Here is a 26,832-nt window from a genome sequence, read left to right as displayed (position 1 = left end):
TCCAAGGGGAAAATTAACTAATGAGATAAACAATTGTATCTATCCTCCTTCTTCTAAAAATGACTTTTTAAGGTATCCCACAGTTTTATTTTATGCTAGTAAATCGGTCCGCCCATTAAAAAAATGGGTGCTAGGTCACAGCCGCTACCCCCCGTAATGCGCGCACATACGCGTCGCGCTTGCTCGTTCCCCACCACTGTCTGAAGTATATGCGCACAGGGAGCTGCTTGCTTGGCAGTTGGAAAAAAACGTTATTTCCCACAATGCAATGAGAACCTCTGTGAACCCCACACAGCAAACTGTCAGGTCCAGCCCTGTATCCTAACTGCCCTGGCTGCGCACATGCTCAGTACAAAAAAGCTAGGGGCACCCAACCATTCAGTTGATGACGCAGGGACACACTTGCATTTTATTGTATAGGATGTAAATCTACTTTTTTGTTTTTACTGTTTCATGGCCTCTTCTCAATGACACATTAATTGAAGTATGCCAAAGCTATAGTATGTGAACTATTGACCCTTTTATCCTCTTTCCTACTCTCAGAAGCCATTTACTGCCAGGAAAGTGTTATATGGCTGTAATTCCTTATGAGTGAGGGTTAAGTTATTGTCCAACCCGGTCCTAACCCAGACAGAAACTGTCACTTGCATACCTGATATTTAACTCTTTCAGGCAGAGAAAGGAAAAAAAGGACCACAGCCTAGTTATTAGTGTGCTAGGCACTGTACATAGCCATGTCTATCTCATCATGTCACATGTCACCTCAGGTGTCTTTAAAGTCGCTGAGGGGGGCGATAACAACCACCTAAGCCAACAATCAAGCGTGTGTACGGCACCTGACGACCCCGATGCCCAACCCACAAGCAATCCGCCGGAAGGGTCTACCCAACCCGAGCAACGCCGAACCCCCGCCAATCCCGCCGGTCCCCCGCTAGCTGCGTGACACTCGTCATCCCCCCACCCCCCTGCATAGCAACGCAGCGCATCGTCAGCTACACAGCTGACACCCAGGGCCCAGCAACGTTGCCCAAGGGGATCAGGTCCTAATCCCTGATAGGTGACATTAGTTGTGAGTGAGTATGAGTCCTTAAACACTTTGGCCTTTTTTCATCCAAGCAACTTTCATATCTCAGCACTCCTCCCATTCATTCACCAATAACTTTATCACTACTTATCACACCTGAGTTAAAGCTTCTTCTTTTTTTTGCAGTACAAATTAGGCTTTTCATTGTTAAGGGTAAAAATAAATAAATACCCTATTTCTCCATTTCTACAAACTATGAGCTTTGAGTCCTATGGGAGAAAAGCGCTTTACAAATGTTATTGTATTGTAATATTGTATTGTAACTATAGTTGATTAAGTATAGTTTTAAAGTAAACAACACTACCATAGATAAAATCCACACATTATATTTGCCCATTTGTTCTGGTTTTCCCAACATTTAAATTGTGTCCCTAGTGCTATGTATGGTAATAATATAGCATTTGGAAATAATGCTGTATTTTTTGTATGTTGTATTTTTTTGTTTCTCATTGTACCCTATCAATAATTGCAGGCCCTTATTTTCAAGAATAACAGTAATATACCCTCATGGCATACATAATTAAAAGGTTTCTAAGGTAACAATTTATGTATCCTATTTTAAATTCTGTTGCTTTGTTTTTTATATAAGCTTTTTTTATTTTGGTACAGAATATATGTAAATCAAATTTTTATACCTTTTGATTCAGTTTGTCACTGAAAAGAATTCAAAAGACATAGGCCTCAACCCTAAAACACCCTAAAATCTAATCTACAACTTATCACAGTTAGAATAATACCACAAATCTCTCAATTGATGGCTAGTTGGGCATCTAGAAGGTCATTAACGTCGGAGTATGCATGTGGCTTTGTACAGGCAATTTTTTTCTACCAAGTATTTTAGAGCCATTCTTTGTTTGTATAGCACTAGAACAGTCTGGACAACAGAAAAAGGACACAAATGTTACCATTATGGAAAGCTAATAACCAGGGCTACCCAAAAGTGGGTGTTTTTTTAAGGTACCAACTTGTAGTTTTGCTGAAACTTTCCCAAGTTTGATTATAATTTCAAAAATTACATTTTTTTTCCAAGATGGTTAGAATAGGTCACAACAACCTATTTTTAAGTGACGTGGTCCAAGCTATGAGACACATCAAAACATCAAAATATGTGATAGTGTTCTGGTTAAGGGCTCTGCCTTTGACATGTGAGACCAGAGTTTGAGTCCTGGCTAGGGTCAGTGCCTATTCAGTAAGGAGTCCTTGTGCAAGACTTTCTAATACTGCAGGGTGGCCTCTCGAGTGCGCCTTAGTGGCTTCAGCTCTTGAGCGCTTAGAGTCCAACAGGAGAAAAGCGCTATACAAATGTTAGGAACTGCAAAATCTCAGCAGACATGTGTGTGGGAGTGTGCTGTTTCCTCTTCACCCCTCCTGACAGCTCTTTTTTCCTGGTCCTTTGAACTCATAGACAGAATCAGCTGTATACAGTATACTGATATCAGTGCTGTGACAATGCCGTATATGTTGCTGACATGTGTGCATGAGTGTCCGCACGTCGGGCAAATCGGGGCAAATGGTGTTCACGGAGTACCGTGTGCCCGCTCTCACTGGCTGACTCTGAAGTCTGACACTGGGCTCTGGCTGTCACTAAGGTGAGGGGGGCACCTGTGTCACTACATAAACTGGGGGGAACCTGTCACTACCTAAACTGGGGGCACCTATCACTACCTAAACTGGAGGGCGCCTATCACTACCTAAACTGGGAGGAACCGGTCACTACCTAAACTGGGGGGGCACCACCTGTCACTACCTAAACTGGGGGGCACCTGTCACTACCTAAACTGGGGGCACCTATCACTACCTAAACTGGGGGGGCACCTGTGTCGGAGGCGCTCGCAATCTAATTCTTACTATAGTCCTAGTCTAATGTCCCACCATTGCTAAGCTCATGTAAATTTGGCTCCACCCGTGACACCAACATCCTGGTCTATGGCCATGCCCATTTTTGGAGCGACTCAGCCGCATACCTCCCCTCCTTTCCTCCCCCTTTTTTGTCCCCCCTGGAAAATTTTCTGCGGACACCCATGCATGTGTGGCTCATATACTAGTATCAGTGCTGTGACTATTCTGTACACGACGTTACTGACATGTGTGGCTCATATACTGGTATCAGTGCTGTGACTATTCTGTGCACAACGTTACTGACATGTGTGGCTCCAGCCTTGAGAGATCGGTCCAGCTGTACTGTGAGGAAGGCGGACATCGTGATTTCATCTTTGGTTGATGCATTGCCTTGCCTGTGGGGAGATAGAAAGAGTTCAGCTACGCATATATCACCATCTATATCAGGTCACTAATATGTGACATTTTGCTACAATTACAGGGCTATTAAACTGTCACTGTCTGCAATTACCTTTATTAAAGCACCCTGTTAGATTGTAAGCTCGCAAGGGCAGGGCTCTCTCCCCCTTTTGTGTCTTGGAAATCATTATACATTTTATTCATCATGTTAATTTTTTCACTGTCATTACCAATTCTATAATTTGTATTTTGTATCATTCTTTGTATTTGGTCACTAATTATGTATCTTGTATATTGGTGTACACCATTGTCTGTATTATTATGTACCCCAGGTTTGTTTCTTACTTTGTACAGCGCCACGGAATATGTTGGCGCTTTATAAATCAATAATAATAATAATAATAATAATAATACTGTAACAGACAACTAAGACTCCCAACTGTACTTCTTTCTAGCATTTTATAGTAGCTAAAGTATAAGCCTATTGCCATCTAGTGGTCAAATTGCATAATGCATACAATATTTCTTATAACGGGTATATTGCAAAGTGATTGCCATTATATTAGTGAAAAACTTAAAAACTACATGAAGTATAAAAAAAAAATTAATTAGAATGGATTGTTTATAAGGCAATTACAGAGTATTACTAGGACAAGCATTTGTGAATGATGCCCTATTGCTGGTAGATATGTTTCTGTTTCTATACTAGCCAGACACATAATGGGCTTGATTCACAAAGCGGTGCTAACTGTTAGCACGCCTGTGAAAACCCCCTTAGCACGTCTAAACGAGTTTTCGCGCATAAAACTTTATGCGTGCAAAACTTGATGCGCGTAAAACTTTACGCGCACACTGCACAGAGCGCAGCGGAGCGCCCATTAAAGCCTATGGGACTTAGCGCGCGTAAAACTTTGCGCGCTCAAAGTTAGCACGCGATCTGATTGAGAAATTCGGTGCTAACCTACTTAGCACCCTGGTTAGCGCGTCTAAAGACTTTAGACGTGCTAAGTAGGTTAGCACCGCTTTGTGAATCAAGCCCAAATGTGTATTAAAACTCCATGATAGACAAAGTTTTATTTTAGCTTTCAACAGCACATAGGGCTCGTTCACTAGGGGCATTTTCAGACTTTTTTCAAGAGCAGACGATTTTTAAAATCGCCCACAAAACGCTTGTGCAATGAACGTCTATGAGAAGGTTCATATTAGCGCGGTTCGTGCGCTGTGCGTTCAACAAAGTGGTGCCTGTATTATTTTTGGGGCGTTTTTGCTATAATGGAAGGCATAGAAAAAGCTCTAAAAGCTCAAAAACCACTTTGTGCGGCGATTGCATTAACGTTTTTTAGTGCTTTTTTCCCCTCTCCCGGCGCTCCACTGCGTGCTGCGTTTCTGGTAAAAGTGCTTTTCCTGAGCGGTTTTGTAGTTCACACAGGAAATGAACTCTTTGACCCAGAAAAGAATAAATACAATAAATCTCCTCCCGCATTTGTCACTGCCGCCATCTGCTGCATGTCAGTATGTATGGCCCGCCCCCGCGCATCACGTAAGGACACGCCTGCCCCTCTGGCCCCTGTTCTCCTCCTGCTCTAACTGCAGCCCACAAGCCGTGCATGCGCAGTATGCAAAAGTTCGGACACAGCGACACACAGGAGGAGGACGCAGGGACAGGTGCCACTTTTTTCACAAAGCAAATTTTTTCACGAAGTTCCACTTGAACTTTAATCCCAAACAGTAGCTGATACCCACTTTTACAAGAGAAATCTTTTCCTTCTCACAAACAGACCATCAGGGGGCGCTGTATGACTGATATTGTGGTGAAACCCCTCCCACAAGAAACTCTGAGGACCGTGGTACTCCTGGCAGTTTCCTGTCTGTGAACCTTGCTGCATTGTGTGTGGCTAACACCCTCTTGGGGTTGGGGCCCTCTAACAGCTCTTGGTCCCCCTGTGGTCAAAGCAGGGTTACTTCACTGTAGTTACACCACTGAGGCTAACATTGTGCAAAAATAGCACATAATTGTGTGTTACTAGTGTTATCATAAAGGCTTATATTTCACCCACCTCCTCTGAATTCTGTGTCACAAAAAGGCAGATTTTGTATTCGCAAACAGATTCTCCCATCCCTCGTCAAGATAAATTTATCCCTAACACCGCTTCAAATCGCCCTTTTATTGTATTCTTTATTGACCACAATATATTCTGTCTTATTTTCACCTTTTTGTGTGCTAATAATTGTTTTTTGTTAAAAATGCAGATGAAACAGAACTGGTGTATTCTGTATACCAGACAAAATACCTCCCAACTTTTTGAGATGAGAAAAAGGGACACTTAAGCCATGCCCCTGCCACACCCCTGGCCACGCCCTCACCACGCCTCTAGTCACGCATACCATAAAGATTTCATAAGAAAAATATGTTTTATAATTCAAACCACACTGGTCCTTTCTATCCTGGTTCATTTTCCTTCATAGTAACATTTTAAAATTAGTAATATATAAATTTAAAAGTTGGGAATAAAGTTTAGAGTCAATCAAACACATTTTTAGTATAGAAATATATATATTTACATAGAAAGAGGAACAACGTCCTGAAAGAGGGATAAATGAGGGGGACAGAGGAACAGGAATCCCAAAGAGGGACTGGCCCTCCAAAAGAGGGATAGTTGGGAGCTATGGTACTTCCAGATCTACTTTTTTAAAGCGAAACTGAAGATAATCTAAAAATAAAGAGTTTCACTTACCTGGTGCTTCTGAAAGCCCCTTGCAGCCGTCCTGTCCCGCGCCGCTCCTCCGCGATCCTTCGTTCACCGCCGCCAGCTAGCTTCGTTACTCGACTTGTAAGTGGAGGGGCTGCCAAGCGTATTTTTTTCATGCGTTCCCACCTGCAATAGCGCTATTGTGGACTAGAACGCAAAAAAGGATACGCGTGGCCAGAGGCACGCAGGCGCAGTGGCCCGACGGCGAAAACGAAAGTAGCGGGCGGCGGGAGAACGGAGGATCGTGGAGGAGCAGCGCGGGACAGGACGGCTGCAAGGGGCTGGCAGAAACCCCAGGTAAGAGAAACACTTTATTTTTAGATTAGCTTCAGTTCCATTTTAAATAACTAATAATTATTATCATCATTATTTTTTTTAAAAGTCTTCACAAAGTTGCAGAGTCACAGTCAAACTTTTTTTGCTTTTTTTATTGGCTGAGTTACCAGTTATAGATGATGGTTCCTTTGGCAGAGGAGTAGAGGATTATATAGCAGTCTCCGCCATAGAACTGGCCGTAGGTCTCCGGGTCCACAGCGACTCTCCCTGTGGCTTCAATACGCCAAATCTACAAAACAAGCAACTCATGTTCTCAGCAGAAGAGGCTCTAGAGACACTTAAAGGACACCCGAGGCAAAAAAAAACTGACGAAATAAACGATTGTATCTATTTTCCTTCTCCTAAAAATGATTTTTTAAGATATTCCACAGTTTTATTTTATATTTAAATCTACTTTTTTAAGTTCTGATGATACATTTATTGAAATATGCCAGAGATAAAATCTATGTTGAACTATGGACCCTTTTTATCTCTTTCCTGCTCTCAGAAGCCATTTTCTGCTAGGAAAGTGTTTTACAGTTGGAATTTCTTATCAGTGAGGGTCACACTGCAGTCACTTCCTGTCTGAGTCAGGACTGAGTCAGCCACTTACATACCTGATATTTAACTCTTTCAGGCAGAGGGAAAAAAAAGGAACACAGCATAATGATTTGTGCGCTAGGCACTGTACATACCCATGTCTATCTCACCATGTCACATGTCACCTCGGGTGTCCTTTAAAATGTTAAATCTTCTACCCACAAAATAATCTCTAAATCCAAGTGATGAGCAGAAACATAACATCACATGACGCAGTCAGAGGGGCAGCAATGTCACATGACGCAGTCAGAGAGGCAGCAATGTCACATGACGCAGTCAGAGAGGCAGTAACGTCACATGACGCAGTCAGAGAGGCAGTAACATCACATGACACAGTCAGAGAGACAGCAATGTCACATGACGCAGTCAGAGAGGCAGTAACGTCACATGACGCAGTCAGAGAGGCAGTAACATCACATGACACAGTCAGAGAGACAGCAATGTCACATGATGCAGTCAGAGAGGCAGCAATGTCACATGACGCAGTCAGAGAGGCAGTAACGTCACATGACGCAGTCAGAGAGGCAGTAACATCACATGACACAGTCAGAGAGACAGCAATGTCACATGATGCAGTCAGAGAGGCAGTAATGTCAGTCACATGACACAGTCAGAGAGGCAGTAATGTCACATGACGCAGTCAGAGAGGTCGTAATATCACCCGTACCTCCACCTTGCCGGATCCATCGTCTATCATATTGTACCGAGCGGCCATTTGCGGTGATTGGTGCAGAGCTTTGGCGTCGAACGGCGTTTGCTTGATTTGGGCGATTCTTCCTGTGACCGCCACTTTCCCGAAACCCTGAGCCTGGTCCTTGTCCTTCCAGTCGCTGAAGTATTGCTTAAACATGGGGGTCTCCCCTCCCTCCGGCAGCACGATAATCTGAAGAGGAGGACAGAATCACATGTAAACAAAGTATCCGGATATCTCAGTAGAGTCCCGCGTGTTGGTGTGAGCAGAATATTCCATCACGTTAGCCACTAGGAGTGCGTATTGTATTGGCAGAAGTGCTATTAGTTTTTTGCGCATGTGGTTCCGAAAAAGGATATCAGTAACAGAATATATTACAGATGTTCTTATTCGGTTAGCAACGTTTTTTCTTGCTCGTTCGCGATGGTGCCTTGTAACCTCCCAGTTGAGAGCTGTAGTTACAGCGCAGGAGATTTAGGCGCAGCAATTGCTGAAAGCCGAATTATATAATTTTCCACCGTCCACGGGACCTGGAGGGGGAATAGTATTTAACGCTGCCGGGACTCGTGCAGCAGCAGGATAAGTCATATATCGGCTTTATCCTGTGCCCAAATCTCCCAGCGGCAAATTCATATGTATGCCTCCCAGTACCCCATCCTCTTTCGCTAACCCTCTTATCTACACATCTAACACTAAAGGTGGCCACACACCATACAATTTTTTTAAATTTCTGTTCAATTCAAGAATAGCAATCAATTTTTCTGACTGATTATAACAATTTAAATATCTGTCCAATGTACCACACACCTATGTTCAATTTTTCCCCAATCATGAATAAAATAATTGAAATCTCAGAAAAAAATTGATTGGATCCGTACATCAAGCAATTGACAATGCACCACACACCATACAATTCTTGATAAAGTTGGTCTGAAATTTCCAATATGTCTAATCTCCAAAAATCGAAAAAGAAAATGGGAAATTCGATTGTATGTATCGATTGTAAATAAAGAAAAGCTGTCAATTTTTTGGAACAATTGATCGAAATGATCGAATTGGTGAAAAATTGGATATTTTAATTGTATGGTGTATGACCACCTTAACCCTCCTATCTAATACTGTTTGTAATGCTGGGAATACTATTATTATAATAATAATTTGTTTCTTAGCTGATTAGATGGTTCGATAGATAATTTCCGACATGTCTGATCTCCTTTTCGATTTTTTGGCAGCTCGTTTTCTGATAGAAGTGAATGGAAAGATAAGAAAAATAAGCGGAAGATAAGAGAACCGACTGCAGAATCGATCTGCAAAAAACGTTCGAGAGGAAAAACGTACGGAAGAAACGATCCGTGTATTCCCAGCATTACATTTGAAAAATCTGACCAATGTATCACACACCTGTGTTTGATTCTTCCCCAATCATGGAAACAATTATTGAATTTTTTTTAAACAAATAGCTTTGGTCTATAAATCAAGAAACTGACAATCTAACCCGCACCATTCAGTTTTCATAAAAAATTGTTATATTGAAAAAAAATGGGAAATTTTCTTTCAATTTTTCTGTACAACTGATTATTTTTTATCAATTTGTTGTATCGTGTATAATTATTGTATTGTGTGTGGCCACTTTTACAGTTTCTGCTCCCCGTAGCTCATACCGCAGCATAGTGGCAGTTTATGGACAACATGTTGTTGCCATGAGCAGTTTCATGTGTTGTTGCCATGGTTGCAATGAGAAGTTTCACATGTTGTCGCCATGGTTGCAATGAGCAGTTTCATGTGTTGTTGCCATGGTTGCAAGGAGCAGTTTCAGGGTATCTTCATAGTTTTATGGTCTGAAGAAGACCTGCATGCTGAACCGTGCCCGGCTGGTGGGTTTACCTGGGTATTGGCGGGATAATTCATCTGCTTTATAAAATCTTCCGCCGTCTTTAGCGCCATCTTTTTTTCCTCTGCGTTGGATTTTTTGCCTGGAAATAGATAACACTGGTGAGATTCTCAATATGAAGGACTCACTGGCATTATAGAGGGGTGTCATGGTGGCCACGCTTCTTATGTGACCCTCGCTAGTTGAGCCTTCTGGCCATGGGGGAAGGGAAAAGGTTGGAGATAGATTAAGGTGTAATTGGCCCCTGGGCAAGGTAGTATATTTGGGGCCCTCTTGTGGTCTTTTTGGTAAGGTGAAGTGGAGAGAGGCCAAAGAGGAGGGAGGAGGGATGAGGGTGGAGGGAGGAGGAGGGATGAGGGTGGAGGGAGGAGGAGGGAGGAAGGTGGAGGTGTTTTTAAAGGTTAAAAATGTTTTTAAAGCATTTTAAAAGGCACTTCCGGTTTGTCTAACCAGATACCCAAATAGGTCAGATATCCGCGGATAATGCGTTCGGATATCCACATTTACACGGATATCTAAAAGGTCGGATTCGGATATCCGAACCAGATTCGGATATCTGGATATCCGTATCCGGATCAATTCGGATTTTAAAAAGTACTATCCGAGCATCCCTGGTGGCAGGTGGGCCCCTTGATACTTACTAGGCCCCAATCACTTTCCTAGGTTGCCTGGTGGATAAACCTTCTCGGAAAAGGGGGGAGGCCCCCACAGTGGTAGGGGAAAAGGGGTGTAAAAGTAAGGGGTCCCTTTTTTTACTCTCCTGTCCCCACCTACAAACCAACCCGTCTCCCAAGTATCCTACAGGGATCCTCAGCATTGCGGGTCCCCCACTCCAAAGCAAACCGAGCTGCTCCTCCCCACAGCAGGACTTGCTCTGGAATCCAACTTCACCCCTGGGCCATACCACTTCCTCACAAGGAAAGGGAGGACAGAGATGAAGCTGTCTCTTCATGGAAGAGTCTTTTCAGTACCTAAAAAAATCACTCCCAAGAACAGCCAGCAGAGGGCGGGAGGGGGGACGGCTCGTGAGCCAAGCATCCTTACTGGAGTAACTGCGGGATCCCTCCACAATGTGGCGTCTGTCTACCAGAAGACTACTACTCTCCATCTTGAGGATCCAGCATGAAATCATCGCTAAAGCTAACTTCCTAACAATATGTTTTTTCCTTCCTTATAATAAATATGCAAAGATTCACTTCCTTTCCTGTCTCTGAACAGCCTGAGAAGGAGGGGGTTTCATATACATTCAGTAGGCATTTTCACACAACCAGCTATGTCAATAATAAAGGTGGCCATCAACGATACAATTCCCTGTAGAATCGATCATCACTCGCTAACAGGTGGAAAAATGTTAACCAGTCCGATGAGATTGATAGAATCGTTCCATTAACCACTTGAGGACCTCAGTGTTAAACCTGCCTAAAGACCAGGCCATTTTTCACAATAAGGGCTACTGCAGCTTGAAGGCCTTGCTGCAGGGCCGCACAACACAGCACACTAGTGATCCCCCCCCCCCCCCCCCCCCGCCTTTTCTCCCCACCAACAACAGAGCTCTCTGTTGGTGGGGTCTGATCTGTCTCCCAATATTTTTGTTTTTTAATGAATATTTATTTGTTTATTTTTTGAAGAGATCCGCCTACCAAGGAGAGATGCACGCGCAATCTCCTGCAAAACGAGCCCCAAGGACTTTACACCGATCAGCGTTAGGCGGGCCTGAGGCTGCCGCCGTGGCCACGCCCACCGGCGTGACGCGGTCGGCAACACGTTAATCTGATCAGATTGGTTAGAAGTTTTTCTTACATTAAAGGGCCTGAACGATCATTTCCAATCAGTCATAATGATTATCTGGGGGATTAAAAGAAAAAATAAAAAAGAATTTAAGAAGTATTAGAACTTTTACAATAACGTCTGTAGAGTTATAGTTTACAACTGTTATATATATTCAATTCCCAATGCAATTATAAATTATATAGCGTCAGGGTCGCCTTCAGGTCATCATAGGTGGGACTGCAGTATGGGGCCCAAGTGAGTCTGAGGCCCAGCGAAAAAATGCCACGCACATGGACCCCTGCTGCAAGTCTGTCACAGAATGTACAGACTGTCAGTGGGTGTGGCTGTGATCACCTCGGCCAGTCGATTTTGCATTGCGATTTTTTGTGATTTGCCATTCTAATTTCAGTAAATGAGAATCGTAATTGATGAGAAAATGCTGCATACAAGTAATCAAGTAATAGTGTTCCCCTTAAATGTGTGCAGTTATGGAACCTGATAAAACATCTGTCTTATGCTTTAAATTTGCAGCACCTTTCCAGACAAAGATCTTGTCCCCGGCATCCAGGATGTGGCATTCATCGGTGAGGAGCGCTGACATCTGGAAGGGACTTTGTTCCGAGGTCACGGTTATCTTCATGGCTCCGCTGGCGTCGGACACCTGGAAAACATCCCAGAAAACCGATACATTATCAGCCGAAAAGGGCTGGTCCCTGCATGAAAGCAATGTGCTTCTAAAATGTTCCCTGTGGCATCACCAATCCTTTCTTGTTTGATTGCTCCACTTATCATCCCTATGCAGAATTTATCAGCACTTCAGCACACACTGGATATGAGGTTGAGACTAGCAATGAGTCATTTCTTACTGTAAGAGAGGTTACATCAGTAATGCAAATGTTTTGCATTATTGATCACAGTGTTGTTTTAAAACATTTTAGCCACACTTAACTATCAGCACACTAAATCTTAAAGAAATACCGATGCGAACTGTAAAAAATGTGTTCAGATACTCACTTATGTAGAAATATAGAATATCAGCATATAATGTTGTCAGGGGGCATCACTGGGGCAATTGTGTTTCAGTAACATTAAACGGACATTTGCGGTGGGTGACATAATGGGGGTGCTTGGATTTGAGAGGGGGAGGGATTAGATGGGGACGCAATGATGGCACATATGATCCATGGTTGGACACAAGTCCTTAATATTATTTTGGCTTCTTCTGGATCCCTTGGGGTATCTGAGAGGCGTATATTTTAAAAATGTCCTAAAACATTAAATAACCTTAGTAATAAGATGTCATCACCAGCATCTGCATACATTACCTGGTTCCGGCAATCACATCTCCTCCACTTCCTTGTTAGTATGCAGGAGTTCTGCAGCCAGCCAATCACCAAGCAGAGACTGAAGCCGGATGATGATTGGCTGGCTGCAGGACTCCTGCATACTAACAAGGAAGTGGAGGAGATGTGATCGCTGAGACCAGGTAATGTATGCAGATGCCATAATGACATGTTGTTACTAAGGACCAGGTAATGTATAGCTATACCGCTGCCTACTCTCACACTGAACCCCCCTCTACCTATGGCTAACCCTAACCCCTCCACCCCCGCTGCCTAACACTAGCAATCCTCCCCCCCTTCTCCACCCGCCTAGCCCTAACCCCCCTGTCTAGGAGTATCTACTCCCTGCTGCCATAAGCGGCAATAGTACAAGCCACAATTAGCAGCAAGGAGGTTAAATTATGGTGCCATATTTTAACCTCTTTGCAACTAATCGTGGTGTGTACTATTGCTGCCTATGGCGGCACCATTTTTATAGGTGCTTATCCTGTGCCATTTTTATCTGCTATGTGAGTGCTGGATTGTGTTTATTTATGTTTTTTTGTTTAACAAATTAATTTGATCTGACAAATCCTGTTTTATCCAGTGTAACATTGGAACTTTATACATATCACTGAGGTGCGGCCATGGGGTCCACTAAAGCCCATCTATATATCTCAAGACAAGACACAGAACAATTATATTACGCTTTTCTCTTGGCGGACTCAAAGTGTCAGAGCTGCAGCCACCAAGGGGCGTTCTATAGGCAGTAAAAGTGTTAGGGAGCCTTGCCCAAGGTCTCCTCACCATGTGCAGTTTGGCCTTCTTCCTGTTGCTGACATCTGCCACATGATCTGTGTCTTCATCGCCTTCTGGAAGCTGAGGCTTTGCGCCTAAAATCTTTGGATAAATTAGAATTAATTAGAATTAGAGTCAGTAAAAAAGATAAACAGTAACATGAGAAGACTTTCCTCACTCAGGAGTGGTATTAGAGGGATTCCTTTGTTATGGCTTAAAGGGAATGCGAGGTGAGATAACACATGGAGGCTGACATGTTGGTTTCCTTTTAGATAATGCACATTGCCTGACTTTCCTGCTGATCCTCTGCCTCAAATACATTTAGCCATAGCCCCTGAACAAGCATGCAGATCAGTTGTCTATGACAAATCTGACAAGATTAGCTGCATGCTTGTTTCAGTTGTGTGATATAGACCACACTGACCAGAACGATCAGCAGGATAGCCAGGCAACATAGATCTCACACCTCAAGTTCCTTTTAAAGTATTAGAAGTAGAGATGGCCCGAACTGTTCGCGGGCGAATCTCTATGTGCCTGTACTACTTCCGGGTCGCTATGACCCGGAGTAGTACGGCTGCGCTGGGCCGGCGGTGCGCGTCTTTGATCGCACGCCTGTTACCAGGCACTCTCTGCGCATGAGCGTGATGTCACTCATGACGTCACGCACATGCACAGAAAGTGCCCAACAACAGCAGTGCGATCTAGGATGCGCACCGCCAGGTACTACTCCGGGTCATAGTCCACGTTGTCCGGAGTGTACTGCGCAGGCGAAGAACTACTGTGCCTGCGCAGTACACTCTGGACAACGTGGGCTTGATTTACAGGGGCGCTCGCGCAGGCACAGTACAGGGCGACCTCGAGGTCGGCCTCTGCACCGGCGGGGACCCCGGGCCGGCGGCTGAGAGCGGAGCAGCGTCGATGTACGTATCGTCGCCAAGGGGCTGGAGGAAGCCCCCCAGGGAAGAAGACCGGGGGGGGGGGACATATTTTGACTGATGCTTCCTTTAAGAAATGACTGTTGATTGGCTGTCTCATACTCCACGTCTTGCCAGGCGCCTGTGGAATAGTAAAACAATAATTCCCATTAATCAGTGTCGCTCTCTTCACCTGTTCGGCTGATTGGAGCAGAGTCGGGTTATTGTACTTTGCCTCCTTTGATTAGACACGAGATTAATAGCTTATAAATTACAGGCATTCCAAAGTTTGCACATGATGATTACAGAATTCAAACCATTTACAATATATACATATATTTTCCTGGTTTCCAAAGATACCAAAACCATCATAATTCTGAGTAATCTTGTCGCCATAAATTCCATGCTCTGTACAAACTCCATTCCACCTCCTGCAGAGAGGAGAGACCTGGGACTGACTTACCCCAGAGCTGAAGGGGCCACTCAGTGGTGTAACTAAGGAGCCTGGGGCCCTGGTGCGAGCTTTATATGGGCTCCAAGCACTGTATTGATATGGAGCCTCAAAACCCACCATGGTCAGCTGTAGAGTCATAGAGGAGTAATCAGAGTAAGGAAACAGTTTGTTAAAGGATACCCGAAGTGAAATGTGACATAATGAGATAGACATGTGTATGTACAGTGCCTAGCACACAAATAATTAGGCTGTCTTTCTTTTTTTCTTTCTCTGCCTGAAAGAGTAAAATATCAGGTATGTAAGTGACTGACTCAGTCCTGACTCAGACAGGAAGTGACTACAGTGTGACCCTCACTGATAAGAAATTCCAACTATAAAACACCTTCCTAGCAGAAAATGGCTTCTGAGAGCAAGAAAGAGGTAAAAAGGGGAATTTCTTATCAGTGAGGGTCACACTGTAGTCACTTCCTGTCTGAGTCAGGACTGAGTCAGCCACTTACATACTGATATTTAACTCTTTCAGGCAGAGAAAGAAAAAAAGGAACACAGCATAGATATTAGTGTGCTAGGCACTGTACATACCCATGTCTATCTCATCATGTCACATGACACTTCGGGTATCCTTTAAGGAATACTACTGTTCAATGTACTCATAGAGGTTTTTATTACCAGCATAAAATGAATGAAAAAATAATAAGAGAGATGAAGGAGGCCCCTAGTGGCCCCGGGGCGGTCGCAACCTCTATTACTCCTATTGCTACACCACTGGGGACACTGCAGAACATAAGAAGCCCAACAAACCTGCTATGTGCTTATTAACAGGACTCTGAAGTGAAAAGAAACTGATATAATGATTTGTATGTGTAGTACAGCTAAGAAATAAAACATTAGGAGCAGAGATAGGAGTCTAATATTGTTTCCAGTACAGGAAGAGTTAAGAAACTCCAGTTGTTTTCTATGCAAGAGAGCTTCTGTGAGCTCCACGACTTGACTTTCAAAGTCGCAGAGAGCTCTGTCTTCTGAAGCTTATTATCTCAGGTGTCTGTCACTGTATTTTGTTTTTTCTGCAGAGGACAGTTCAAAAGTTCACTGGCCTGCTCTGTAAAATCATTTAGAATGCTGAGTAGTGTGTAAACTGCAAATATTAGAGAATGATGCAATGTTATAAAAAAAATTATATAACTGAAAATAAAAATATGAAACTACTTTCTTTGCTACTAATGTTCTATTAATTATTCATACTACACAACCAATTCATTATATCATATATTTTTTTCGCTTCAGTGTCTCTTTAAAATGTGTCTGTTTGCAACCTTATCTGGGGCATATCAGAACATAGCAAAGAGCATGCAAAGACTATGTCATTGCAGTCATATGCAGCACCTTTAGCAACTATTTTTAATCTGGAGCAGTTTACTGCTAAGGGGCTCCAATGGTACTACCCCTGACTGTGAAGCATGAGGTCATGAGTTTGACTCTGGGTCAGAGGGGAAAAAAAACAAATATTTACATAGAGAGTTCTTTTGGTAATCCTACTATGGTCTGATATGGTCCAAGTGGGGTAAGTAAACCTTTTTATCCAGGCTGCCAGGCATGGTAGGTTTTCGGCGTTATCAGGATCCCGAGTTCAGGGTCATGCTGTAGTCACTTCCTGTCTGAGTCAGGACTGAGTCAGCCACTTACATACCTGATATTTAACTCTTTCAGAAAGAGAAAGAAAAATAGGAACACAGCCTAGTTATTTGTGTGCTAGGCACTGTACATACACATGTCTATCTCATATGTCAGTTCGGGTATCCTTTAAGATAAAATGGGGGCCCTAGGCAAGATAGCTATTTTGACCCCCACTGATGGTCACCTGGCTTTTTAATAAGATTTAGTGGGGGTAGCATTCACCAGGCCCCTAGACTCTCTCCAGGCCCTAGGCAACTGCCTAAGATGGCCTTGTGGATGATCCAGCTCTGCCACTGGCAGATATACCCTCAAATCCTGTTACAGGCACTATTTTTACATTCTAAAGAACAACTAATTTCCTGTCTCAGAGCCAATGACAAGGAGACAGGAAGCAAAGGCCTAACAGGGACACAGACGTCCAGGGCCGGTTCAAGTAATAATTGGGCCCTAGGGCAAAATTAGCCTGAGGGCCCCCCAACAGCCCCCCCCCCTCCCCAGACCAAAAAGCGTCATTAGGGGCCCTTTGTTGCAGCCAAATTTACCTCCTGGGCCCCTGAGCAGTGTTGCCAACTCATCCCTTGATTTACTGACACATATGAATTACACAGGTTTCGTGGTTAGGTAGATGCAGTTAAGGCAATGATTATGTGTAAGTAGCCCCAGAACCTGTATAACTTAGATGTGTCAGTAATTAAAGGGATGGGTTGGCAACACTGCCCCTGAGCTGGCTACTGACCCTCCTCAAATCAACTCCCAACTTAACAGACTCTGCAGAGTCCCTGGGGAGCAACAGTTAAGATGGGGGAGGGACACCTTGGGGGCCCCTACAGGCTCTGGGGCCCTGGGGCAATTGCCCATTTTTTCCTATGGTAGCTTCGGCCCTGCAGACGTCAAAGAAAATGTGGCTGCTGTGGGAACACCCTCATAGGATCCTCATCGAGAAACCAGCCCTTACCGAGCACTCTATAAATGGCTCGCAATCCAAGTCCTGTAGGAGAATAGCAATATAATTGTGAGCACATTCACGTTTCTACTTCTAATAAAAGGCAAATAGAAGAACAATTAGCCCGTGAGCCCCCAGGCCAGCACCCCGCCCGCGCAGCTTGCTGTAACTTGTGTCTACGTGGGATGCGTCTGCCAATTCATCTACCTTTACCTTCCCACAGAAGGATGATATTCAGAAATATCAGCAGACTATAAAGCAAACATCCCCATTGTCTTCCATGTTCAGTAAACAGCAACGTTAATAAACCCTTCACAATCACCCAAAAGGCTTACTGCAGCTCAAATGCTGGGACTTAAAGGGGCACTATAGCAAAAAAATTGTAAAATGTAAAATATGTGCAAACATAGACAAATAAAAAGTACTTTTTTTCCCAGCGTAAAATGAGCCATAAAGTACTTTTTTCCTATGTTGCTGACACTTACAGAAGGTAGTAGAAATCTGACAGAAGTGACAGGTTTTGGACTAGTCCATCTCTTCATAGGGGATTCTCAGCAAGGCTTTTATTCTTTATAAAGATATTCCCTAAAAAGGATTTAAACAATGATGCTGGCCAGCTTCCCTGCTCCCTACACATTTCTTTGGCAGTTGGACAGAGCAACAGCCATTCATTAAGTGCTTTTGAAAATAAATAAATCCCTGAGAATTCCCCCATGAAGAAATGGACTAGTCCAAAACCTGTCGCTTCTGTCAGATTTCTACTACCTACTGTAAGTGACAGCAACATAGGAGAAAAGTCATTTACTCTGGAAAAAATATACTTCTTATTTGTCTATGTTTGCACATGTTTTACATTTTACAGTTTTTCGCTGTAGTGCCCTTTTAAGGAGGAACTGTAGTGAAAATAACATAATGAATATTTTTTTTTTTTTTTTTTACTATATTCACTTATAAATTACTTAGTCAGTGTTCGCCCATTGTAAGATCTTTCCTCTCCCTGATTTACATTCTGAAATAAATCCCTGGGGGTGACCAGAGATGCTCAAAACCGAATTCGGGTGAAACCTGGATAGTTGCTATCGGATTTTCACCCTGCTAATTACAATCAGCTGTGGGCTGGGCAGGGGGGGTCCATCTTACCTCTCTGACGTCTTCTGTGGTCCGTCCCTCGGGGCCTCCCACGATGCGGTCCACACGGCGGTCACGTGAGTACAAACACTTCCTCCTTCCGGGTTGAAGGAGGAAGTGTAAAGTCACGTGATGCCGGATTGGACCACATTGTGGGAGGCGCCGAGGGACGGACCAAAGAAGACAGAGAGGTAAGACTGACCCCCCCGCCCACCCAGCACAGCTGATTGTAATTAGCAGGGTGAAAATCCGATAACAACTATCCAGGTTTCACCCGAATTCGGTTTTGAGCATCTCTGGCGGTGACATCTTTAGTTCTGCCAGGTGATCTGTGCGGAATGTTCATTACTGCGAATTCTATGCACAGGGGGAGATACTGTTTGCTTGGCACTTGGAAACAGCCGTTATTTCCCACAATGCAATGAGGTTCACAGACAGCAAACTGTCAGGACTATGGCCATGACATCACACGGTGGGAGGGGCTTCACCACAATATCAGCCAGTATCAGCCTATTTAAAGGTCACCTGAAGTGAGAGGGATTGCATGCTAGGCAGCCTTACTACCCCATAGGTATGCAGTGACCCACTACAGGGGCATTTTAATGATGGATCCCCACAGTTGCTCCTTCAGACATGGGGTCTTTTCCTCTGGGGCGTTTAGAGTAGGTGCTCAACCCCTTACAACCATTACATGTATGGAAGACCCTCCCCACAGGAGGAGGGACATATCAGATCCACGTCCGAGAAAGGAATTTGGGACCACCTTTATCATTGAATGCCACAGGAAAAAATAACATCTAAAAATGGCGGCAGCAAGATGTCATCCCTTCCCATCTCCCGCCCTTCCCTATTTCCTGGAGCAAGCCGTTGATGAGAAATTACCTTTATCATGGCGGCCGGTTCACTTCCATCCTCCACAACGATAACTTTGGCTCGGCCTTTTCTTTCGTTGTCTCGAATTCCATTGGCCACCTGTGAGGCTTTGAGTCGTTCGTACTTATTGCACTGAGCCCCGCACCACTGGTACACTTCCTGCAAGAGAGGAAACGCACATAAAGGGTGAGGAGAGCCTACAGACCAGCGGGGGAGTCAGAGAACGCTGAACTCGCTACATTAATACTGAGAAACATTCCATGAACTGATGTAACGACAACCATAGATGGTCAATGAGATGCGAATAAGACTGGCTCCGGACTTGTGGAAAGAGAAAGAACACACGGTCACCGGGAGCCCAATCTGGTACTGGAAGTATAAATATTCAGAAGATAATACTCACAAGGCTGGATTGCTGAGGAAGCAACCACTCATAAGAACGTGGAGAGGTACCGTCCGGTCCTTAATCAGCCTTGTGGATGAAGGGTGGTGATCATTGCTCCAAAAAGAGGCTTCACTCCCTTCACGCACGTCCGCGTACCCGGTGCGTCATCACGCTGGTCGCCGTAAGCATGCTGCGCATTCGCTGTTCTCGAAAGACTGAACCGCACATACGCAGGATGCTTACAGCCAGGGCCGGATTTACCATAAGGCACTGTAGGCATGTGCCTACAGGCGCCTGATGATGGAAAGGCGGCTCACTCCACTCTCCGAGTGCCTACTTGCTTCACTATGCAGAGTCCTGATGAGAGGTTACTCACCCTGCTCTAGACATTCCACTGAAGAGATCATCATTCAGTCAGGGGCACCTCTAACTACTAAATAGTTAGGTTCCTCTAGCTACCTAATACTAAGGGGCACCTGTAGCTACATAATACTGATGGTACTTCTGGCTATTTATCCTAAGTAACACCTGTTCATACTTATGATGGCCACGGGAAGTAAGGGAGGAGTGACAGCTGGGACAGCTAGCACAGTTGTGGTATGGTTTGGCGGGGGGTTTGTAGGTTCAAGGAGGGCGGAGTCTAGGGTGCCTGGACATCTGTGCCTATAGGCTCCTGTCAGGTAAATCCGAGCCTGCTTACAGCATGGGCGCGCCGTCTACGTGAACGGGCGGTGCATGCGCAATTTTAGCTGAAGTCGCCGGGTTAACTGAGCCAACAGTGGGACCACGTAGGAAACCCAGAGGACACCGAGGGACCTTGCGGACTGGGGGGGGGGGGGGATGGAGGAAGCCCCAAGTAAGTGCAAATTTGATTTTTAAGAAAAAAAATGATCACGCAGAAGTCCATGTATTTCAGTAATTCAACTTAAAAGATGAAGCTAATCTATGAAATTGGAACCCTTTGCAGGTGTTTTGCATGAATTAGCTGATTAGAGTCGGACACTTTGAGCTGAGAATATCGAACATTTCCATAATATTCGAATGGTCTGAGATTTTGATTTCGGGGTTCTCATAATCATCAACATTATTATAACCAATAAAGGCTTGAGATATCTCTCTTTGCATGTAACGAGTCTATTTCATATACAGAGGAATCCCTTTACAGTAAACTCCAAGGGATATAGCCAAGTAGTTTACTCGATACGAACTTTACTATATCAATTGGTCATACATTGTTTATTTATACAGACACATTTACTGGGACCTAAAGAATGAGTTTACTGCATACCTCTCAACTTTTTGAGATGAGAAAGAGGGACACTTAAGCCACGCCCCTGCCACGCCCCGTCACACCCCCTACTCACGCATACCATAAAGATTTCATAAGAAAAATAAGTTGTCATATTAACATTTTAAAATTAGTAATAAATCAATTTAAAGGATGTGAATAAAGTTTAGAGTCAATCAAACACATTTTTTAGTAGAGAAATATATATATTTACATAGAAAGAGGGACAAATAAATGAGGAGGAAAGAGGGACTGTCCCTCCAAAAGAGGGACAGTTGGGAGCTATGTTACTATATCCAGAGCTTTAGTATATCAGAGTTTGCTATAATGAGATTCTACTGTATTAATCGTTTCACCTTTTATGTTGAATTACTGAAATAAATGAACTTTTGCAGCATATTGTAATTTTTCGAGTTTCACCTGTAAATGCATAATAAATAATATAATGACCAGCAGCATAGAATGAAGTCTTCTCTGTACTAAACCATAAAATCATCCCAGCTTGCAGCATTTTTGTAAGAAAGTAATAAGGAAGTAAGTTGGATGAATTGCAGTGGAGGAAGTTCCTGTATGTATGTAAAGCGTGTGTTTTATCGTGAAGCAGCAATAAGTAGTGGTGATAATAAATAGTGAGTGTCTTTGATAAAAGCATTTAAATATGTAAAGTAGAGATAAGAATACTACAGTGAGTATGTCATGTAGGCTACCGCTTATCACATAGAAGGAGAAGATCGTCACAAAGGTGAAAAGACTAACACTTCAGACTTTACCCAACTGTTAGTGACTGCTACAGATCCGGGTGCTAATGAGAAGGACTGGCACCCGCAGGAAGCTTCTAGACTAAAGTAGCTCTCAGGGCAAGTTTGTAAAAATACCCCCCCTTGTTGCAATGTAGTAGCCAGATAGGGACCTCAGTATTAGAGAGCCAGAGAGGGGCCCACAGTATAGGTAGCCAGAGAGGGAATTCCCAGCATAGGTAGTGAGGGCCCCTCAGTATAGGTAGCCAGAGAGGGCCCCCCAGTATATATAGAGTGCCCCCTGTATAGGTAGTCAGAGAGGGTACACCAATAAAGGTAGCCAGAGAGTGCCCCCAGTATAGGTACGCAGATTCATCCCCCAGTATAGTTGAACCCCCAGTATAGGTCGCCAGTGAGGACCCCCACCACTTTTCCCCATGCGCCCCCTGCCTCCCCTGTCCCTTAAGATGGTCCTGCCCACAGCCAGGGATCAGGGCTCGATCCCCCGGGTGAAAATACTGCGGGCTGAGTTCGGTTCTGTAGCCTGCAGGCTAGTGATACATTCTGTTCCTATGGAAGGAAAAGGAAGGGTGATAGCTCAGCGTATGGAGCGACATAGAGTGGGCGGAGCGAGTATAAGAACAATGAGCTTGGTCTTTGCTAGGCCAGGGCAATCTGCCAGGCCGTCACATCAGGGGGACTGGAGGCTCTCACTAAACACCATCTAGCATGCATGCAAGGCTTTACAGTAGCTCCTCCTGCAAGTGGGTGTGTCTCGTCAAACTCATGGCAACAGTTCTCCATACAAAATTAGAGATGGGAAGTTCGGATCTTTTCAATGATCCGGATGATTCGAATCGGATCATTGAAAAGATCCGGATCTTTGATCCGAATCTCGGATCATTTTACTACCGAAACATTCGGGGTGAGATGACTAGCAGGACAGGTCTTTCCCTGCTGTGGACAGGAGAAGGGGAGGGGGGTGGACACACAGAGAAGGGGAGAAGATGGACAGAGGGCAGGGAGTGGACAGAGAAGGGAGGAGGGACAAGCAGAGAGCAGAAATGTTTGTGCACACAATACCCACATGCTGCAATCATATGCTTTACATATATTTCACCTATATGCTCATCTGTGTACTTTCCATGCAAACGTCACACAGTGAAGGAAAGCATTCCCAGAAGTTAAGTGCAGCTGTTTAGTGCCGAGTGCAGGAGGATTATATTGCCTTGCAATCACAGTGCCTGCAAAGTTACTGAGCTGTGCTGAGCCAAAAGCTTCCAATGTGTTCACTGTGCACAACTACGAACAGACAGCCTGTAATGAGCAGCACGTTTCAGCCAGTATGTGTGCTCTACACATATCTGGCAGTGGCACCCATGCAGGGTCGGACTGGGACACTGGGGGCCCACCAAAGAAATTTCAACCTGGGGCCCACACATTCCATGATTGCGGTGAAAAAAGGGCGTGACCATGCACCAGAAGGTGGGTGTGGTCATGATGTATTATGGACAGGGCCAAATGTACATGATCTTAGCAGCATTGTAATTCAGAGACACTGCTGCCCAGCAAAACTTTACATAGAGTCCCCTCCTTCAATATAAAGCAATGTCCTACTTTGCAGAGGTTGCGACCGCAGAGGTTGTGTCCGCATCGAGACCCTTAGGCCAAAAGGGCCCCGAAGGGCCCTCCCTCAACTACAGTATTACCTCTCTCTTGGTCCTGTGCTCATAATAATCCCTTCTATAGATACTTTGAATAGTGGACATCATTAACAAGCTATTTCCCATCCCCTTCTTGCACCTCTGACACTGTAGTTGCCATTGGCAGGTTTTGGTGCGTCGTATCAGTTGTTATGTATAGAGTGCTTGGGGGGCCCATTGTAAAATTTGCATTGAGGCCTACAGCTCCTTAGCTATGCCACTGCTCTCAGCATGAGTGATTACAGCACTGAGAAGAGAATTTTTGTGCTGCAGGCAGCAATTGGAGCTCTGTCAGACAAGGAGGGGAGGGGGGGCACCAGAGACCTGGAGGCGGGGCCCACCGAGGGAAAAAACTGTACTACTGTGGCCCAGTCCGACCCTGCACCCATGTCCCCTCTCTCTTATCTACCTGCTGTCCCGGCAAGGCTGCCTCTCATCCAACAGAGCGATCCATCTCAGCTCTGCTTCCAGGACCCCGCTGCCCGCTGAGAGGGGGCGTGTCGCTTCTGGCCCCGCCCCTTTTGCGATCCGAATCACTCATTTTGATGATTCGGATGATCGACTCATAAAATAGATTCGGATCAAAGATCCGAATCGTTCATGATCCGGACAACACTATACAAAATATACATGATATGGCCGTCACAGCCGCAAAGCAGAGCAATGTGACCTTTCTGTCTGTTATGGAAAATCTTAGCTGCCTGTAGACTGAAATAGAAAGAGGTTCAAGGGATCTTCTTCAAATTAGAAAACTCTTCTGGCTGATACTAGAGAGGGTCAGGGAGAGGCTCGTTACATGCGGGTAAAATGAATGCAAAGCGTATGCAAATTGGAATCCCACAAATCATATTCACTTCTTGATGACTTTGATTGGCCTAGTTCAAAGTTAATTTGCATGCAAGCCAGCATTATTAGCATGTCAATGATTGTCTGTAGCGGATAGTGAGATGTATAGCGCCTCGTACTCCTCGCCTGCGTTTTCTGGCGTTATTTCTCTTGTTATACTCACAGCCCCGACGTCGATGATGAAGCAGTCTCCGGTGTTGAAGCTGGACCAGCTGAACGGCACCTCCGTCGCCCGGACCACCCGCCTTCCCTTCACGTGTAGGAGTCTCTTTGCTGATAGGTCATTAGTGATCACATGGGTGAATCCAGAGGCCACGCCCCCAGCCTAGAAAATAATAATGAAAAAAGATTTAAAAACATCTTGTGACTACTCCCAACAAGAACCTTCCTGGGCCCCTGATAGAGCGACATAAGTGACTGCCATGGCGGCAGCTTCACACAAACATTTTTGTTACATTGGGTCGCATATCTGCTGTATGGCATTTTATTTATTTCAGTGTTTTCCAGACCCTAGCTGTCGCCATGGAGAACAAACACTAGAAGCACTGCGGAGAGACCCTGGAGAGGTAATAGACACTTTGCTCCCCTCTGCTCATACTCTTGCGAATTGCATCTTTTTTGCTGCTTGGTAATGCCAGAACGTGTCAAACTAAAGGGGCCCATATACTTACACGATTTCCCGACGATTCACAGTGATCGAATCTGCTGTGAAATTGATGCGCAAACGCTGACCGAACGATCGATTACCGTCCGAAATCGATCGTTCCTGTCGATCTGTCCGCGCGGAAGATTTCGCTTGATTGCCGGCGGGTTGGCAGTGCGTCGATATCGGCGTTCGAATGTCCGACGATGGACGATAACGGCAATACATTACCTGTTCTGCCGGCGCATGTCCCCGCTATCCCCACGGTCCCTTCTCCGCGCTGGGCTCCGGGCTCCGGCTGGCTTCACTTACTTCCGGTCCCGACCGGAAGTTTAAACAGTAGAGCGCCCTCTACTGTTTAAACTTCCCCCGACAGGAAGTAAAGTGAAGCTGGAGCAGTGGGGCGCAGAGCGGAAAAGAGACAGCGGAGACCGGGGGACCTGCGCTGGCCGGATCAGGTAATGTATGCGGGGGGGGGGGGGGAGGGTGTCAGCTCCACAGATTGTGAATCGGTTTCATAGTGAAATCGATTCAAAATCTGTTTGCAGTGTAGGCAGCCAATAGATCCCTCTTTGATCAGATTCGATCACAGAGGGATCTATCTGCTGGTCGATCTGGTGGCAATCGACCAGTGTATGGCAGCCTTAACAAGATTCATGTCTGAGCATGGCTGTGGTCACACTCAGGTATAACTCGGGTGATAAAACTCAAGTTAATTAGCTCAGCAATGACAGGAACCAATGGTAAACATCACAACCAGAACTCTAGACTGGGAGCACACTTGTCTGTGTTTCCTGCCCAGGAAAACTGAGAACCAATGTAAATCAATGGCGGGCCAGTGCACACTTCAAGGTGTTTTTCCTATCCAGAAAAAAACCTGACAAATCAGCCGCTTTTCGTGCTAAGTAGCGTGATAAGCATACTTTGCACTCAAAGCGGCTGATTTTGCACGCGAAGTGGTGCGCACAAAACTTTCTGAGCGCAAACTTTTACCTTTTGCTAAAATAGCACGCGAACACTAACAGCTTTGCCGTGCAAACTACTTAGCACCCCGGTTTGCACTTGCAAAGCTTTTAGGCGTGCTGACTGTATTAGCACCCTTTTGTGAATCAAGCCCATGGTGTGTAAAAAACGCATGCAGAAAAGCGCACACAGAAAACTGGCAGACAAGTGTTCTCCCAGCCAAAGGCTTTTTAGCAGAGCAGCTTGTCTAAATGATGATGCTATCATGGAAGAAAAGAACTACGGATGTACCTGTAGCCTTCCTAGCTAGCAAGCAGCTTCTGCTGTTCAAGCGCTGGACAGAGATCACACAGAATTATTAGTCATTCCAGCCCCCCCGCCTGTACCTGACAGCTAAACTAAGGAGGGGAGGATCCAGAAGGCAGAGTAACACTGCCTGTATGTGTCTTATCTATGTTAGGCTGGATCTACACTATAAGCGCTTTTCTGAGCGCTTTGTGATTGATTAGCGCTTTCTAAACCCTTTTGAAAAATGTATCCCATTCACTGTCATTAAAATTGCGGTAAAAATTGCGTAAAAACACGTGCAAAATCGCAGCAAATTTTACTGCGATTTTAATGAAAGTGAATTGGAGAAATGTTTTAAAAGCGCTAATCAATCACAAAGCGCTCAGAAAAGCGCTTATAGTTTGGATCTTGCCTTTTATTATTATTATTATTATTTATTGTATTTATAAAGCGCCAACATATTACGCAGCGCTGGACAATAAATATATACAATGATACAAGGATGACATACATAGGGTTATACACATAGAACAA

General features: G+C 44.6%; 1 protein-coding gene across 1 annotated transcript in view; it reads right to left on the bottom strand.

Moving 5' to 3' along the window:
* Positions 1-26,832, bottom strand: part of LOC137518680 (scinderin-like) — a 54,633-nt gene that overhangs the window by 20,499 nt on the left and 7,302 nt on the right. Inside the window, exons 3-10 of the mRNA XM_068236838.1 lie at positions 24,568-24,729; positions 19,455-19,604; positions 13,469-13,561; positions 11,874-12,000; positions 9,563-9,651; positions 7,655-7,870; positions 6,516-6,637; positions 3,228-3,318 (exon numbers count right to left, since the gene is read on the bottom strand). Of these exons, the coding sequence (XP_068092939.1) occupies positions 3,228-3,318; positions 6,516-6,637; positions 7,655-7,870; positions 9,563-9,651; positions 11,874-12,000; positions 13,469-13,561; positions 19,455-19,604; positions 24,568-24,729 (1,050 nt within the window). The remainder of the gene's footprint in view (positions 1-3,227; positions 3,319-6,515; positions 6,638-7,654; positions 7,871-9,562; positions 9,652-11,873; positions 12,001-13,468; positions 13,562-19,454; positions 19,605-24,567; positions 24,730-26,832) is intronic.

Source organism: Hyperolius riggenbachi, chromosome 5 (assembly GCF_040937935.1).
Source record: "Hyperolius riggenbachi isolate aHypRig1 chromosome 5, aHypRig1.pri, whole genome shotgun sequence".
Classification (NCBI taxonomy): Eukaryota; Metazoa; Chordata; class Amphibia; order Anura; family Hyperoliidae; genus Hyperolius; species Hyperolius riggenbachi.
This window is presented reverse-complemented; position numbering and strand designations above follow the sequence as displayed.